This window comes from Cebidichthys violaceus, unplaced genomic scaffold (genome assembly GCF_023349555.1).
Source record: "Cebidichthys violaceus isolate CVI_PGR_0920_01 unplaced genomic scaffold, fCebVio1.0.p SCAF_32, whole genome shotgun sequence".
Taxonomy (NCBI): Eukaryota; Metazoa; Chordata; class Actinopteri; order Perciformes; family Stichaeidae; genus Cebidichthys; species Cebidichthys violaceus.
The window spans coordinates 267,586-283,156 of NW_027176506.1; the positions used below are offsets into that span (position 1 = coordinate 267,586).

The 15,571-nt window shown below is 47.7% G+C and overlaps 2 protein-coding genes across 4 annotated transcripts in view; one reads left to right on the top strand and one right to left on the bottom strand.

The window, feature by feature from the left end:
- Nucleotides 1-2,093: 2,093 nt before the first annotated feature.
- rrn3 (RRN3 homolog, RNA polymerase I transcription factor) lies at nt 2,094-10,420 on the top strand. The gene is made up of 17 exons (XM_068724834.1): nt 2,094-2,294; nt 2,429-2,485; nt 2,571-2,660; nt 2,779-2,908; nt 3,017-3,076; nt 3,775-3,838; nt 4,392-4,461; nt 4,716-4,814; nt 5,262-5,345; nt 5,767-5,890; nt 6,084-6,214; nt 6,689-6,819; nt 6,933-7,120; nt 7,299-7,407; nt 7,636-7,788; nt 8,229-8,313; nt 9,208-10,420. Exons 1-17 carry the CDS (start codon nt 2,199-2,201, stop codon nt 9,355-9,357), a joined length of 1,821 nt encoding a protein of 606 aa, XP_068580935.1. The 5' UTR covers nt 2,094-2,198; the 3' UTR covers nt 9,358-10,420.
- Nucleotides 10,421-10,568: 148 nt separating this feature from the next.
- The window catches only part of si:dkeyp-72e1.9 (syntaxin-binding protein 4), a 72,067-nt gene continuing 67,064 nt past the window's right edge, over nt 10,569-15,571 (bottom strand). For all 3 annotated transcript variants that reach the window (XM_068724857.1, XM_068724859.1, XM_068724858.1), the window contains exons 17-21: nt 15,259-15,456; nt 14,158-14,274; nt 12,855-12,904; nt 12,606-12,736; nt 10,569-11,746 (exon numbers count right to left, since the gene is read on the bottom strand). In XM_068724857.1, the coding sequence (XP_068580958.1) occupies nt 11,688-11,746; nt 12,606-12,736; nt 12,855-12,904; nt 14,158-14,274; nt 15,259-15,456 (555 nt within the window). In that variant the 3' untranslated portion in view covers nt 10,569-11,687. The remainder of the gene's footprint in view (nt 11,747-12,605; nt 12,737-12,854; nt 12,905-14,157; nt 14,275-15,258; nt 15,457-15,571) is intronic.

The window sequence follows — 15,571 nt, forward strand, 5'->3', positions numbered from 1 at the left end:
ATTGTACTTTATTTTACTCCACTATACTTGATATTACTTTTTATTACATTGCAGATTCTTATTAAAAATCAAAACTCTCAATAACAAATAAATTACGATATGTTATTATGGATAAGATAAGACTTTATTGATGCCTTTGTGAAATGTACAAGCTACTATATTAAAAAAAGATTACATCAATTTACTAACGATGCATCCATAATTATGATCAAATGCAATATTCTGCATCATGAGTCTTTTTACTTTTGGTATATAATAACGTAGATTTTGAAGCTAATACTTTTATACTTTCACTAAAGTAAAAGTGTCAATACTCTGTTAGTGGTCGAGGTGGGCCGGTACTCACCGGTACTCACCGATACTCACCGGTACTCACCGGTACATCTACGTTTTTTCTCTTTGGACTTTTTATGAGCAGCTGCTCTTCTCAGGAGCTGCCGCTACTCTTTCCTGCCTCCTTCACATCAGGTCCTCCGGATGACTCATGACGGCTCAGCGCTCACAAACACGAAGACCTAGACAAAGAGGAGAGCACACAAGCGATAAGTGAGTGCTGTGGTTTATGCGTGAACGATAAATAATGAATCTGCCCGTTTCATTTACATCTTTTGATTTTACAGGGCAAACAAGCCGTCATCCATCATCCCTGACTGATGCAGCTGTGCCCCATGTACAATGTACACCCAATATAAACAGACATAATACACAGACATAACTAATGGCTTCTACAGTAATAGTAATGGTCCAACAAGATGTATAATTGCATATTTTGAAGTCAAAACCCTTGAATGACCCCCAACGCCAAATTCACCTGCGCAGGGAGAACCCGGTCCAACAGCTGCTCCTCTTCAGCTCTCTGGATCCGCAGAAACATGCGATGTCTCTCCTTTCACTTTGACTCGTACAATATACCTTCTAAACAAAGCTTAATGATGCCAGTGACAGACTTCAAAAGTAGAAGTATTCCCTTTCAACGCTACGTCATTGGAAAATGGAACACATAGGTCAACCAAGTACACATCTACAGTTTTTTGCCGAAGCCTTTTGTGACTATTCTAGTATTGCTTGTGTACACAAGGGTACTAATGCCAAAAGCCCTCCGCTGGTCTTCTATAAACGTCTGCTGAAGAACTTTAATGAGCAGGCATTCTTACTTCACATGGCAACTGAACAATGTCCCAGAATTGGCCTTATCCCCATTGTTGAGGATGTTTGGTCATATGTCTGGTCCCTCATTTCCATTTGGAATAGAGACGCTCCTTCTGCACAGTCCAGCTGTTGATGAGCTCCAGACTGCCTTTCAACAGCTGCAGGCCTCATAGTTTGGTCTAAAGCTGCTTCTTAATGCTCAGAAAACCAAATTCATGATCTTTTCCGGGTTTGGCTATCAGCCCTTATCAGCCCGCTGGCCTCCATGTTTTAGGAAGAGCCCTGATTGAAAGAGTATCATCCTACAAGTACCTGGTATCTGGGTGGATGAGTATCTTTTAGAGTGCACATTGAGGAAAACCCTGATGTGTAGTTTATGTAGACCATCGACCTTGAGCAGGAAAACAAGATCCCTCGTTTAGAACATTTCACCACTTCATTTGCACTCTCAGAAGGTTGGTTTGAAACATGATTCTGTTGAAACACGTGTGGAGCTTCCCACTGATTACACAACTCATAAGTGTATTTGAAGATTAAGTATCCATATACTCATTTTAGATTCTATTATTGCTGGTAGATTTCTCCATATTGCTTTATTACAGCATTTCATATTTCATTCATTCATTCAATATGTGCTGTTTGGTTTCATTATGTCTGCAGAACTGTAATCAAAAGAGTTCACGGTTGACGTTGTGTGTGATTACGTCTCACAGAAAGATGCTTCTCAAGGGTTAAAGGTCTTCACATGGTTATATGAAGTGTCCACGATAGTAATGCTTAACGTGTATTTATGTATTCATTGTGTCCTTTTACACAAACCCCTGTATAAAATATAAACACACACGACAAAAGCACAGAGCCAACCGGAACCTTTTCACCTGGAGTCGAGCCTGTGGGAAGACTTTGAATGCGGCACCGGAATCACTTCCGTAAACAAGTGTCTCTCTTCCGCTGGTGAACACACGCGCTGATACGAGCAGGGTTTCGTCGAGCGGTTGTTTTCAACACAACTCCACCGACACCACCAGCGGGACGGTCGGCCGTGGAACATGGAGGTAGACAGCCGGGACTTTTTGAACTCTCCTCCCGTGAAGACGGTCAGGTTCGGAGGCTCTGTAGTGGAAACGTTAGCGAAACACAAACGGGTGAGTGGTGACGTCGTGCCTACAGACGGAGCAGGCGCTGTGTGTTCATGTCAGCCGCGTGAACACGTCCGTGGGAGGTGTTCACGATGAACACGGACGGTACATTAACCGTGGACTGTTTCTCTCGTTTGAAGGGAGACTCCAGTGACTACGAGCTGCTGAAACACCAGCTGGCCGATCCAGAGATAAAGGTGGAGTAAAGCGCCACAGTGTGTCAGGGGCTCCTGGGTCTGTGTACTGTGGGTGTGTTCCTGACTGGACTCTCTCCTCTGACAGGATGCCCAGATCATCAGCTGGCTTCAAGAGTTTCGGAGTTGCATGACCCAGCTCACCAAGGACCACGAGCAGCTCATCTACACCATCCTGGTGAGGGTGCTCATCAGCTGACAGACCACGTAAGAGCTGAAGGGCTTAGCTGACTGTGTGTGTGTGTGTGTGTGTGTGTGTGTGTGTGTGTGTGTGTGTGTGTGTGTGTGTGTTCTAGAGGCTTCCGTGGGTGGGCCGGAGCCAGGCCGTGGTGGAGGAGTACATGGCCTTCCTCAGTAACCTGGTCTCAGCACAGACCGTCTACCTGTGTGCCTGCCTCAAGATGGTGGTCTCCCACTTCACCCCCAGTAGGTTCCCCTGTCCTCCTCTTCTGTTCTCCGTTTTAGGGCGAGCAGTACTTTCTGTGTCCCGGCACCAGTGACCGGTAGAGTAACACTGTGTGTGTTCCTTTGCAGAGAGAGTGACCATCTGTGAGGGAGGGGTTGATATCTCCGATTCAGATGATGAAGATGAAAGTAAGTGTCCCCCGTCTCGTTTCAGGAGAAGCATGTTGTCTCTGTGAGCAGGGTGTGTCGTTGGTGTTGTACTACTTTCACACCAAGAGGAGTGGACATGAGCTTCTGCAGGCTGACCGGTAACTCACTGACAGTTTGAGTCATCTGGAACCACGTGGGGAAACGCTCTAATGCTTCTGACGTGAATATTCAGGAGGAAATAAGTGATTGTTAGTGTTAATGACTAACGGGTGGAGACAAAAGCCCCTTTGCACACTCCCAGATGACTGGTGCAGATGTCAGGGAGCGCGGCGGACGAGGCGTCTTTAACTCTCATGTTTCAGTGCGTAACACTGAGGGAGCGCTGTCGCACACTTTTTAATAAACCTAAACTTAAGACGTACAAACAACGCACTTTTAACATCTTTTGAAGTGTTAGTCAGGTAGCCTTCAAACCGCACCACAGTCCACGAGGAAGAGGCCCGAGTCCCACCTCTTCCAGTGGTCCAGGTTCAGTTCTGGTTAGCATCCGTGTTGGACTGACAGTTTTCACAGCAGCCCAAATGAACCAGAGTAACCGGCAAACAGACCTGAGTTAGTTTGAACCGAACCACAAAGCTACGGTGAGAAGCGTCCATCCTCCTCCTCCTCCTCAGTCTCTGTTGAACACTCGAGATGAACGATGAACTCAAGCTCTGCCGCTCCTTTGATTTGTCTAGACCTCCCCAGGAACTTCAATCAGTGTCACCAGGCGCTGCAGCTCATCACCAGATACGTTCCCTGGTAAGTCTCTTCTTCTTCTTCTCCTTCTCCTTCTTATTGTTCTTCTTCTCCTTCTTCTCCTTCTTCTCCTTCTTCTCCTTCTTCTTCTTCTCCTTCTCCTTCTTCTTCTTCTTCCTCTCCTCCTTCTTCTTCTTCCTCTTCTTCTTCTTCTTCTTGTCTTGGTGTGAGTACTGTTCCTATGGTTTCGTGCAGAAACTGAAATGAACCGGCTGTGAACTGAGTGGAGTGTGAGACACGAACATGTACACACACACACACTCACACTCACACTCACACACACACACACACACACACTCACACTCACACACTCATACATCAAGTGCTTCCTGTGTTGGATTGAAAGCTTAATGCAATGCTCATGCAAATGTCTTCTGATGAAATGCAACAATCTGAACTGGGGAGCATGAAGGCTTTCTGTGTGTCCTTAGTCTACTGGTGTCAGTCATCATACATGCAGCACCAGCATGTGTTACTGTGATCCTCCTCAGATCTCCATCACACGGGTGTCCTGGTGTTCTGCGCTGTCCTGTGATGCTTTGTGCTTTCCTTTCAGCACCAGTCGCTTCCTGATGCCCATTCTGACGGAGAACTTCCCCTTCGTACAGAAATCCTCCACAACACTGGTAAGAGACACCCTGTCCCAGACGAGCTGAGGACGAGTTTCATTCAGTTTAGTTGTTGTTAGACTCCGCCCCGCTTTACCTCAGTTCATCAAGACTCCTCTCTGTTTCTGGACTCTTTGTTCGCTGTGCAGGCATGAGACAGAACCACACACTTTTACACAAAGATGTTGAGATGTGTGTGTGTGTGTGTGTGTGTGTGTGTGTGTGTGTCATTTTGTGGGTTCTGGTGGTTGATGGTGTGTTGCTCTCTACAGGAGTGTTACGTCCACAACCTCCTGAGGGTGACCATGTACATACCGTCAATCCGGAGAGACGTGCTGGAGGTGATCGTCGGAAAGATGCTTAAACTGGATGTAAGTGATCCAGAGAGAGTCTGTGGTGTTTGTGCAGGTAGGAAACATCCTACAGTAATTCAGCACAGAGGAATTACTGTAGAAACATCCTACAGTAATTCAGCACAGAGGAATTACTGTAGAAACATCCTACAGTAATTCAGCACAGAGGAATTACTGTAGAAACATCCTACAGTAATACAGCACAGAGCTCTGTGCTGTATTACTGTAGGATGTTTCTACAGTAATTCAGCACAGAGCATCCTGTCACAGAGCTCTGTGAACGTGTGTTTGTGACAGAAAGACGGGGGAGAAGCATTCATGCTCTCGTTCAGCAGCTACATTGATTTTTGCATTTTATTTCATCATTGATGGAGTCTGAAGGTCTCCTAGTTACATCGGGACACAGAACCTTCCTCCTTTGTGTAAATGTGTGTGTGTGTGTGTGTGTGTGTGTGTGTGTTTCAGGTGAGTGCAGCCCGGTCCGACATCGAGGAAGCAGAGGAGAGTGCAGTGCTGAACCAGCGGACTGAGGAAGGACTCTTTGACATGGTAGCAACCAGCTCTGGTTCCACACTTGGAATCCAACAAACACATGACAAACTAGACCAGAGCAGTGCTACATTCCTGTAGAGCATGTTAGAAGTCTGCATCATAAGGAGTGTAAACAGCAGCAACGGATAAGATGGCCGACACCTTCACATTAAATATCAACATGAGGAAAACATCGTCCATCAGCTCTGACGTATGAATTCATTATTGTAGCACGTTCACATTAAGGCCACCTAGAAAATAAACAATATCAATATATCACAACAGACAACAAGAAGAAACGTGACGCACAATGTTGAAAGGGTTGTGTTGTATTAGTATCACTTTGCTTTCTGAATTAGTTCAGGAAAAAAATCTATTTTCCATCCTTGTGTGTGTGTGTGTGTGTGTGTCTGTGTCTGTGTCTCTGTCTGTCTCTCAGGATGAGGACATGTCAGCAGATCACCCCTCCAGGGCGGCTGTGATGGCTCACCCGGTGGCTGATAGGCTGGACACTCTCATGGCTGTTCTGATGGCCTACATCAAGGACTTCTGCCACGTCGATGGTTTGTGAACGACACGGCTTTTACCATGACAACCAGCTGACTGACCAATGACGGGACCGACCAGTAACAGGGAGGCTCTGACTGAGAGAAAGACATTTGAAAGACATTTTTGAAATGGAGGAAATGTAAATGTACTAGTGGATATCCTTTGCTGTAAAGTGTGTCGTCCTCATCCCTCTGTTTCGTCTCTCAGGCTCTCTTCATGTGGACAGGACTAAGGATCTGTACAGAGATTTGTTGAGTGTGTTTGACAAGCTCATTCTGCCAACACACGCTTCCTGCCATGTCCAGTACACACTGTTTTACCTGTGCAGCTTCAGAGTGGTCAGTACTTCACACACACTGTGCATGAGGGTTGGTGTGACAATGGGGGACAAGCAGTACGTGGCATTGAGCCTTCAGTCTGGTCTTCAGCAGTGAGACACATGATTAGTTGGGTGAGGTCAGGTGACTCGGCAGACAGACAGTCAGAGACTAGCAGGAGAACACAGAGTGAGATCACTTCCATTCATCAGGTAAACACAACCACTCCAAATGAACGATAGTGATGTTCACCTCAACAGCTGTGGAAGAAGCACACACACACACACACACACACACACACACACACACACACACACACACACACACACACAGAGACTTCATGCTCTGCTCAGGTAGACATTACTCACCACGCTGCTTTTTCTGGGAACTTGAATGGGTTTTTCATGTAGGTACGTTGTCCTCTTTGAAGAATGTGCTCCTTGTGGGGTGAGGCCTTCCTTGAGTCCTGCATGTGTTGTACTCTCTGTGTCCCAGGCTTTGGCCGAGGCCTTCTTGGACCACCTGTGGAAGATCCTGCAGAGTCCGTCTCAGCCCGCCGTCCTCCGCCAGGCTGCTGCCGGGTACCTGGGGAGCTTCCTGGCCCGAGCCAAGTTCATCCCTGCGCTGTGAGTCGCTGCTGCTGAAGAGTCTTAAAGCCAAAGTGAGCAGCTCATTCCTCCGTGGCCGTGCGTTTCCTGCAGTGGTTCTAACCCGGTGTGCTCCTGCTCTCCTCCTGCAGCACTGTGCGGGCCTGTCTGGACCTGCTGCTCTGCTGGATCCATCGCTACATCGACGGCCAGGACAGCAGCGGCAGACAGGCCTGCTGTGACGTCAGCCTGCACGGGCCCTTCTACACCGCCTGCCAGGCCGTCTTCTACACACTCATCTTCAGACACCGAGCCATGATGGAGGGCAACATGAAGAAAGGTACGCACCTCCCGTCTTAAACGGGTCCACACCGGAACTTCACTTCACTGTCGGTGTATTTTCAAAAATAACAGAAAGCCACTGAGACAGTTTAAACTTTTCCAACCAGGGAAAAGATGGCGGCATATCCCGTCTGTTTGTGTGCCATGAGTCCAGAGTGTGTGTTTGTGTCTGTCAGGTCTGGAGTACCTGCAGAGTCTGAACCTGGAGCGGGTGGTGATGTGTCAGCTGAACCCTCTCAAAGTCTGCCTGCCTGCAGTCACCAACATGTTCGCTGCCATCACCAGGTAACGGCTGCTCCACCTGCAGGGTCCAGGTCACTAGTGGACCTGCTGTATTCTGCTACATGTACCTTTACTTCTATTGGATGGGAAGTATTGGTAAGCTGCACCTACAGCTCTAAGATGCTGCGATGTGATCCGGCCTGTTTGGAAGGCGTGCAGTGGTTCACGCGGGGCGGGACCGTCGACTGAGACGCGCCGTTGAAGGTTTCCCCGTCTGCTGTTTTGTTGCAGGACGTATCAGGTGGTGTTCTGCTACACCATCATAGAGAGGAACAACCGCCACGTGCTGCCGGTGGTCCGCAGCTCTGCAGGAGGAGACAGCGTGACCACCAACACCAACCCTCTGGACAGCTTCTTCCCCTTCGACCCCTACCTGCTCAAGAGGTACACTCATTCTGCTCTCTAGTGTGTCTCTATGTCCTCTCACCCAGCTTGTACGTCCCACAGCACCACTGGGAGTCAGGACTCAGTGGTCTGAAGAGTAGACCTTACTCTCACTTCACCCTCTTTAAAGAATTACTACGAATGATTTTGAAACTGCTGAATGTTTTTTTTTGTTCCTGGGAGACATTCACAGAGTTGTGAATGTGGTGAGACGGTTTTGTCACTAACTTCTGAACGGTTCACAAATGAAAGCCTACCTCCTGTGTGGACGAGCTCAATAAACCTGATCTCAAAGTGTGTGTGTGTGTGTGTGTGTGTGTGTGTGTGTGTGTGTGTGTGTGTGTGTGTGTGTGTGTGTGTGTGTGTGTGTGTGTGTGTGTGTGTGTGTGTGTGTGTGTGTGTGTGTGTGTGTGTGTGTGTGTGTGTGTGTGTGTGTGTAGGTCTGTTCAGCTGATTGAGCCACTGTACCAGGTGTGGGAGGAGCTAGCAGACACAGAGCCGCTTCCCACCAAAACAGCCCAACAGGTGAGAGGTCAGAAGGGTGAGCAATGTTCAAGAAGTGTTAGCAGTTTACTGTTGCACTGCCACAGCATTAGAGACTAGTACTACTATTATTGATTGTTTTCTTCTTTAATCAACGTGTCTATAAAATGTGAGAACATAGTGAAACCCTCACAGTGTCACACATGTCCTCAAGTAACCAGGATATACAGTGGAGGAGTGAGGGCTGGGAGGCGTGGCTTAAAGGCAGGCAGGTGGTTCTTGGATTACAGTTTAGTGTGTTCTCATTCACGTCCCCTACACCGGTGGAGACACGCCGTCCTCCACAGCCACTGTGGCTCGTTGCCGTTGCGGCTGGCGGGGACCAGCAGGGCGCCGTCTTCCAGCTGATCTCCTTTGTGCTCCCACTCTCCTCCTGTGGGCTGTTATGAGAAGGTGATCGTTCTACTGGTACCCGGTGTTCAGCAGGAGCTTCAGGGCTCAGCCTCAGTGCCATACTCTTGTGCCAGTGTTTGAGGTGTGATGCTGCTGCTTTAGACACACTGACCGCTGTGCAGAGTTTAGCTGGAGGTTGCTGGGGAGACGGTGCCATGTTGGTATTTTACCTTTACCTGAAGAGAAATATGAACTTCAGGAGCTCAGGAGAGTGAAGGTGGAAATGCATTTTCTTTTTTCAACTTTGTACAGAGAGTTTTATGGACGTCAGTAAACAAAGAACACCGACATGTTGTCGATTTAACCCTATCAATGAATGGATGATTGGTTTAGTCTCTTATGAATGCGTTACCCTAGCTCTCAGTCTCTAACGGGTTGGTATGGGGTCTCTCTGTACCCGGTTGGGTGCTCCTTCACCTGGATTAGGACTGTTCAGAGTCTCAGGCTCACTGAGGTGGTGTTGGTTGTCTCTGTGTCTCTCAGGGCTCGAGGGAGGACGAGGATGACTTCCTGTGTGGGGAGCCGCCTCAGACCGAGGGCATCGTGGGGATGACGCCTAGCTCCTACGACTCCAGCCTCCACAGCCCCAGCTGCGTGGGGTCACCCCCCCTCACCTTCCAGAGACCGGGATAGTGCTCATCACATTCATCAAGACTGAAGGACACACTGAAGGACACACTGAAGGACACATGAGCCGGTCACACTGGAGGAGACGTAACAAGAACTCTCTTCTGTGGTAATGAAAGCACAAGTTCAGGGTTTGATTTTGCGGGGAGCTGCAGCTCTACACAGTTCACTAAGAAGTGCTGTGGCAGCCTGTAGTCACTGTACAGGTTCTAACACAAACCACAACCAGGGTCGCCAGCCTGTCTTAAAGGGCCAGTGTGTAGTAGAGGGGGCTATATATCTGTGCGTATATATCTGGAAAAATCATGGAATTTGAAAATATTAATTTGCAGACTAAAATAAAGTCAGAGAGGTTTTTTATTTATTGGTAATACTGTGTATGAATCATTAGTATGTTCCCTAGGTTCTGCACATCCAACATGTTCTAACTGGGCGGATAAAGAGAATGTTGGTTCGTCGTAGAAAAGATCCAAAAGTTTCCTCGTCACAGAGTCTGACATGTTTCTACGGTAGCCCAGCATGGACAAACCAAACACTGTTACGTGACCTGAAGGCCACCGTAGTTCTCTACACGCTTGGTCAGAGAGCGTGAGACGGGGTGTAGTAGCAATCTGCAGCCTCACCACTAGATGTCACACTCCACACGGCTCCTTTAAGTTAAAGCAGTGCTCCCGTACGAACACTGGAGGAGTTGGTACTGTACTTAAAGTGTCTATAGAATAATGACACCATCAGCGTTAAGCTGCTCATGTGTCGACCAGAACAGGAAGAGGAGAGTGCTTCTGTTTGCCGGCAGTATCGATGCCATTCTATGCAGTCGCTGCCCCCCGGAGGACAGTGGAAGTACCGTTGATGTTGGTAGTTGCATTGGAAGAGTTTAAGAAGAGTAGTCTATGCAGGTGAAAGTTATTCCTGAAGACGTGGAGGAGTATTATCTAAAACTGTTTTTAGTTAGGCTATTTCATTAGCTTATTATGGTTTACTTCTGTTTCTCTACATGGATGTGGTCTGATTGAGATTTCTGTTGATTAAAGTTCATTCATGTTTCCTTTCTCCACCATAATGTGAATCCTTCTGTACTGTGTGAAGTTCTGTTTGTGTGTCTGGTGCCTCATCACATCTGCACAGTGAGGCTTTAGTTTCACAGCTCTTTAGTTTCATATTTCAGCGTCGGTGTCTATACGACGTCAGGAGACTGGAATAAACACAACGTCAGATCCGGTCAGCAGTTAGTCCTTTAATATAAAACAGTAACAGAAAGATATGAGGCCACACCAAAGATGCAATGTTGTTGAAGCACAGGACACGTGAGTATGTCTCACAGCTGTCCGTCCAAATCAAATGAATGTTCCACATGTCGCCTATGACTGACGTCTGCCTAGACTCTGTGACTACCAAACACAGGTTTACACAGCAGGAGCTACAGCAACATGACAGCCTCTCCTGAACACGAACCATGCAGTATGACGTCCGGTCTCTCCGAGCACGTCCTCCTCTGCCTGTTGATGGGGAACAAGGGACCGGGAAGAGCTCTGGAGATGGACGAAGGGACGCTTTCTGCTCTACAGTGTCCTGCAGCCAGTTATTATGACACAGAGGAAGACTCTGAACAGGGTCGTCCTCTCCAAGCTAACAAGTCCTCCTATACATGCAACCTGTGTGTGTGTGTGTGTGTGTGTGTGTGTGTGTGTGTGTGTGTGTGTGTGTGTGTGTGTGGGGCTGGAAGGGTGGGGGGGATAGAAAAGTGGTCAGAGGAGTATTAACAAGGTTGACAGCAGTGTGAGTGAGTGAGTGAGTGAGAGAGTGAGTGAGTGAGTGAGTGTGTGAGTGTGTGAGTGAGTGAGTGAGTGAGTGTTGTGGACTTGGTCATGCAGCTCCTCAAACACCACCCGCTGTCAGAGTTACACAGAAGACAATTCCAGTTTGTTTGGCAGAGCGCCGCTCATGGTGAAAGCGTGTTCCTCCTCCTCGGGTCACGCCCCGCTGCTGAACCCTCCGCCTCAAAGGAAGACACTAATCTGATGTGTGTGTGTGTGTGTGTGTGTGTGTGTGTGTGTGTGTGTGTGTGTGTGTGTGTGTGTGTGTGTGTGTGTGTGTGTGTGTGTGTGTGTGTGTGTGTGTGTGAGAGAGAGTGTGAGCAAAAGCTTTGGCATCAAAACACCGGCCGGGTTGTGTTCAATCACGACCGTTCACTGAGGATCTGAATTTGTCAAAGTGGTGTCATTATTTTGAGAAGATTATTGGATGGCGTCCGGTCTGTAGACCACGGTGTGGTCCGTCGGGGTTCAGCTCCTTCAGCCCCTCGGCCCGGTCCTCTCACAGTCCTCTGGCTCTGCTCACATCTGATGGAGGTTGACGTCTGGGACCGACGCTGCCTCCATCGCGCTCACTGACGCTGCAGGTCCGTCACAGGTGGACAGAAAACGAAACAATCATCATCATGTAACTTTACATCTGATAAGAACCAAGAGAACAAGGAGTGATGACTCCAGTCCTTCAGGTAGTTCAGGAGTGCTCCACCCGTAGAACGACCCTCTACATCAGCTCACCGTGTGAATCCTCCTGTGTGAGTAAATGGATGTTTTCATAGAGTTTTGTTGACTTGAATGTTTTTTGTTTGAATTTTTGTCTGGAGAGTAATATCAACTAGTCTGTCCATCGGTCCAACACTTTGATCCAGATCAGTGTGGGTATTCATGGTCCCCAGATGGATGAACCAGCACTGAGTTTCTCTCACCAGCCAATCAGGACAAAGCTTTCACTTTTACCCACCACAGTCTACAGATAACACGTTTGAACAACTGTAATGGAAATGTAGAATAAATAGAAAGCGTGTCAGCATGTCGCTTGTTCCATCAGTGCCTTTAACATTTATTCTACATGTCATCAATCTATAATGTTATTAATGACATCTGTGCGTCATTAGGGAAGGACAGAGAGCGCTCTGATGCTGCACTGCTATCATGCTATCAGGTTAGCGTAGCACTCACCCAGCATGGAGCGTGACAGCAAAGGTTTGGATCAAACCTTCTTGGAATAACTATATACAAATAAAAATCTGATTTGGTTGCAAAATGAGTCTTTTATCTTATTGACTAATCGAGGTATTACTTTTCTATTTTATTTGACTAAGTGTTTCAGGCAGAGGTGTCAGTATTACTTCTTATACGCGTTGTATTCATTATTCTCGTGTGTGTTTGTGATGAACCTCTGTTCAGAGCGCTCTGGTCTCCTCTCCAGTCTGAACTCTGTACCTTTGTCATCAGCGGGGGGGGAGCAGACCCCCGCCACCAGCTCTTTGGCCTCCACAGCCAGTTGGAAGGCGGGGTCAGGAAGTGGTGATGGGGTGTCGGGGCTGTCGGTGGCTGGAGATGACCTGTTGCTCCTGACACACACACACACACACACACACACAGACACACACACACACACACACACAGGAGGACTGGTTACAGCACGACTCTAACTGATCAACTGATACTGTGATGTTGTGAGTCTCTTACCCTCCTTCCCCTACGAACAGGCTGGGTGTCGTCAGCACTTTGTGGACGTTCTGCGGAGAGACAGAACGTAAGAGTTATGTGACGGTCTTAGTAACACTGATCCAGCACAGACATCGGGTCTTCATGTGACACCAAAACAAGGACCTGGAGGTCACAAAGAGAGAGACGGTGATGAGCTGAAGCCCTGAATGAGAGGCAGACCTAGACTCTTGTAAACCTGATCTGGAGACCAGACTTGGTCCTTAAGTGGTACATAAGAGTGATTTAACAGAATTCTCCTCAACTTCGAATGTCTTCTCCGGCATGGACAAAGGTCCTGAGTGGTCGAGGCTCGTCACATGACAGCAGAAACAAACGCTCCTTGACTTGATGGCAAAGTGATCTTATGCTCACCAGTTCACCACTTCAGGGTGACGTTCATCATCGCTGACAAGTTACTGTGAACTTTGAACTGCTGGTGTTTTGTAGATTGTATTGAGCATTAGGAGGAGAACCTCATCGAATGTATTCTCTCACTTCATGTCGTGCTCCTGTGTGTTCAGTCCACATTGGCTGACTGACACCATCACTGAGGGGACAGTGTGGACTCTCAGAGAGGAGGGTGAGGGAGGCGAGGCGAGTCGTCTCCCGGCCACCAGGGGGCCGGCTGGCTCCGTGTCAGTGTAGCGGACTGGCAGCACACTGGAGCCGTCCCGGTATCTCTGATTCTGATGTGCTGGATGTTGAGTCCAGTGTATGAGACGGCATGGATTATGAGATGGGACACATGCTGATTGTCATGGAGTCAGTCTAGTCCAGCGGTTCTCAACCTCATGGAACTTAAGACCCACTTCTAATCTTCAAGGTTCTTTTAAATTAAGCCTTTTGATTTGACGGTTTTTATTCTAGAACATTTTGATTTGTGTGAATGTAATCCATTTAATCTTATTTCCATACATGTATATTATATGAACAACCAGACGTAGTCACACGTGTATCCTTCCACTAACTTCATCAAGTCCATCAGTCAGCTCCACGTGGGCCGGTCCAATACATTTACAGTCGGACGTTTTAGGGAATAAGAGGAAACAAACTTTTGTTTTCTCGAGAAAGGGCATAAAAAGCATCTGTGTTTGTGTTGTTCTATATTCTTCTTCCTGTCAACATCCCATTCAAAAGACCCAAACCAGATGTGTTCTCACTTCCCACTCTGTCTGTGGTTCTTATCGCCGAGCCCAATCAAAGCAGCTGGACGCTGTGTCACGTGTCAGTGAGTGAACCGGGAAGCCCTCTTCTGATGAGGGGCGTCCAGTTAAGGTTGTACCTGTGCGAAGCCCAGCAGCTTCTTGTTGGAGATCTCCAGGTGCTTCCTGCTCAGCTCGGACTTCTTCAGCTGGCAGTCGATAGTTGTCAGCCTCCTGTTCAGATCCAGCACGTCCTCCTGATGAACACAATCGATCAACAGTGAAACACGGAGCTCCTTCTCTCACCAGACATCCATCCTGTTCACACATCGGTGACCTCAATCCTTCAGAATCTAAAACCAATACAAGATTTCAAACGTTCCACGTGCAGCAACAATAGAACACTTCAGTATTCAAACCCTTTGAAAGTTACAGTAGAGCAGTACTTCTGCATGAACTATACTATGTGGAGGTTTGGTTGAGACCAATTTAATTTGAGCGATGCAGGCATCCCTTTTTGAAATTGATATAAATCAACCAATGTGTGTTTCTTTTCATTAAACACCATTAGTCCGCTTTCCATCCAAATGAGAATCAAATAAGACATAAAGTAGTTCTCATCTAACCATGTGACTCAGCAGCTGTCACATTAGTGGTGGTGAGGAGGTTTCAAACACTCTCCGTCCTCACGTCTGTTCCTCTCTGTGTGTGCAGCTGCAGGAGTCACTGGCTGAGATGAACAGCCACAGGTAGTGAGGCAGTGTGTTACATCAAAGCTGCTGGTGATGCTACAGAAACAAGCCTCACCCAGACTTCACTCATGACTGTAGCAGCAGTTATGAAGTGAGTAATGTTACTTAAAGGATGACTTTGGTATTTCAACCTGAACATGATATTAGCACGTTTTCACGTCTGTGACTAAGAGGACAGCACATCCTGAAGTGGGTCCAGTGTGGATGGAGAGCACCACAGACGAGGCGACTCCTGACCGTCAATGAGCGTCCACTAAGAGCGCTCACAGGTTGTTATTACGAGTGTCTGACATCATTAGGGAGGAGTCTGGAATCCGGCGAGGTGACGAGTGTTATCTAAAAGATGTTCAATCTCTCCGCTCCGCCCAGTCGACAAAGCCACTAGTGACTGAAGCACAAATAACTGCTGTGGAGTAAAAACAACAATATTTCCTGCTGAAATGTAAAAAGTAGAAACCAATATGAAATGGTGAAATGCTTGGGACTGACCTTTGTGGACTCCAGTCGTCTCGCCTGCCTCTTGCTGGCCAGTTGGTTCTTCAGGTCTTTGATCTCCGCCTCCAGCAGCTGGATGACCTCCTCGTAGTCCTGCTCTGCACTGCTGGCCTGCCGCTGGCCTGCCTCGGTCTCTGCTGCCTGCAGACGAGTCTTCAGACGGGTGTTCTCCTCCACAGTCAAGCAGGCTTTCTGCGACGGACAACAGAACGTATTCATATGAGGCTACGTGTCGTATGTCACATTATTCAGACCGGCTGAACAATTCTTTTTGTTTGCTGACTTTTGAATTGTTTCTTTGTGAACA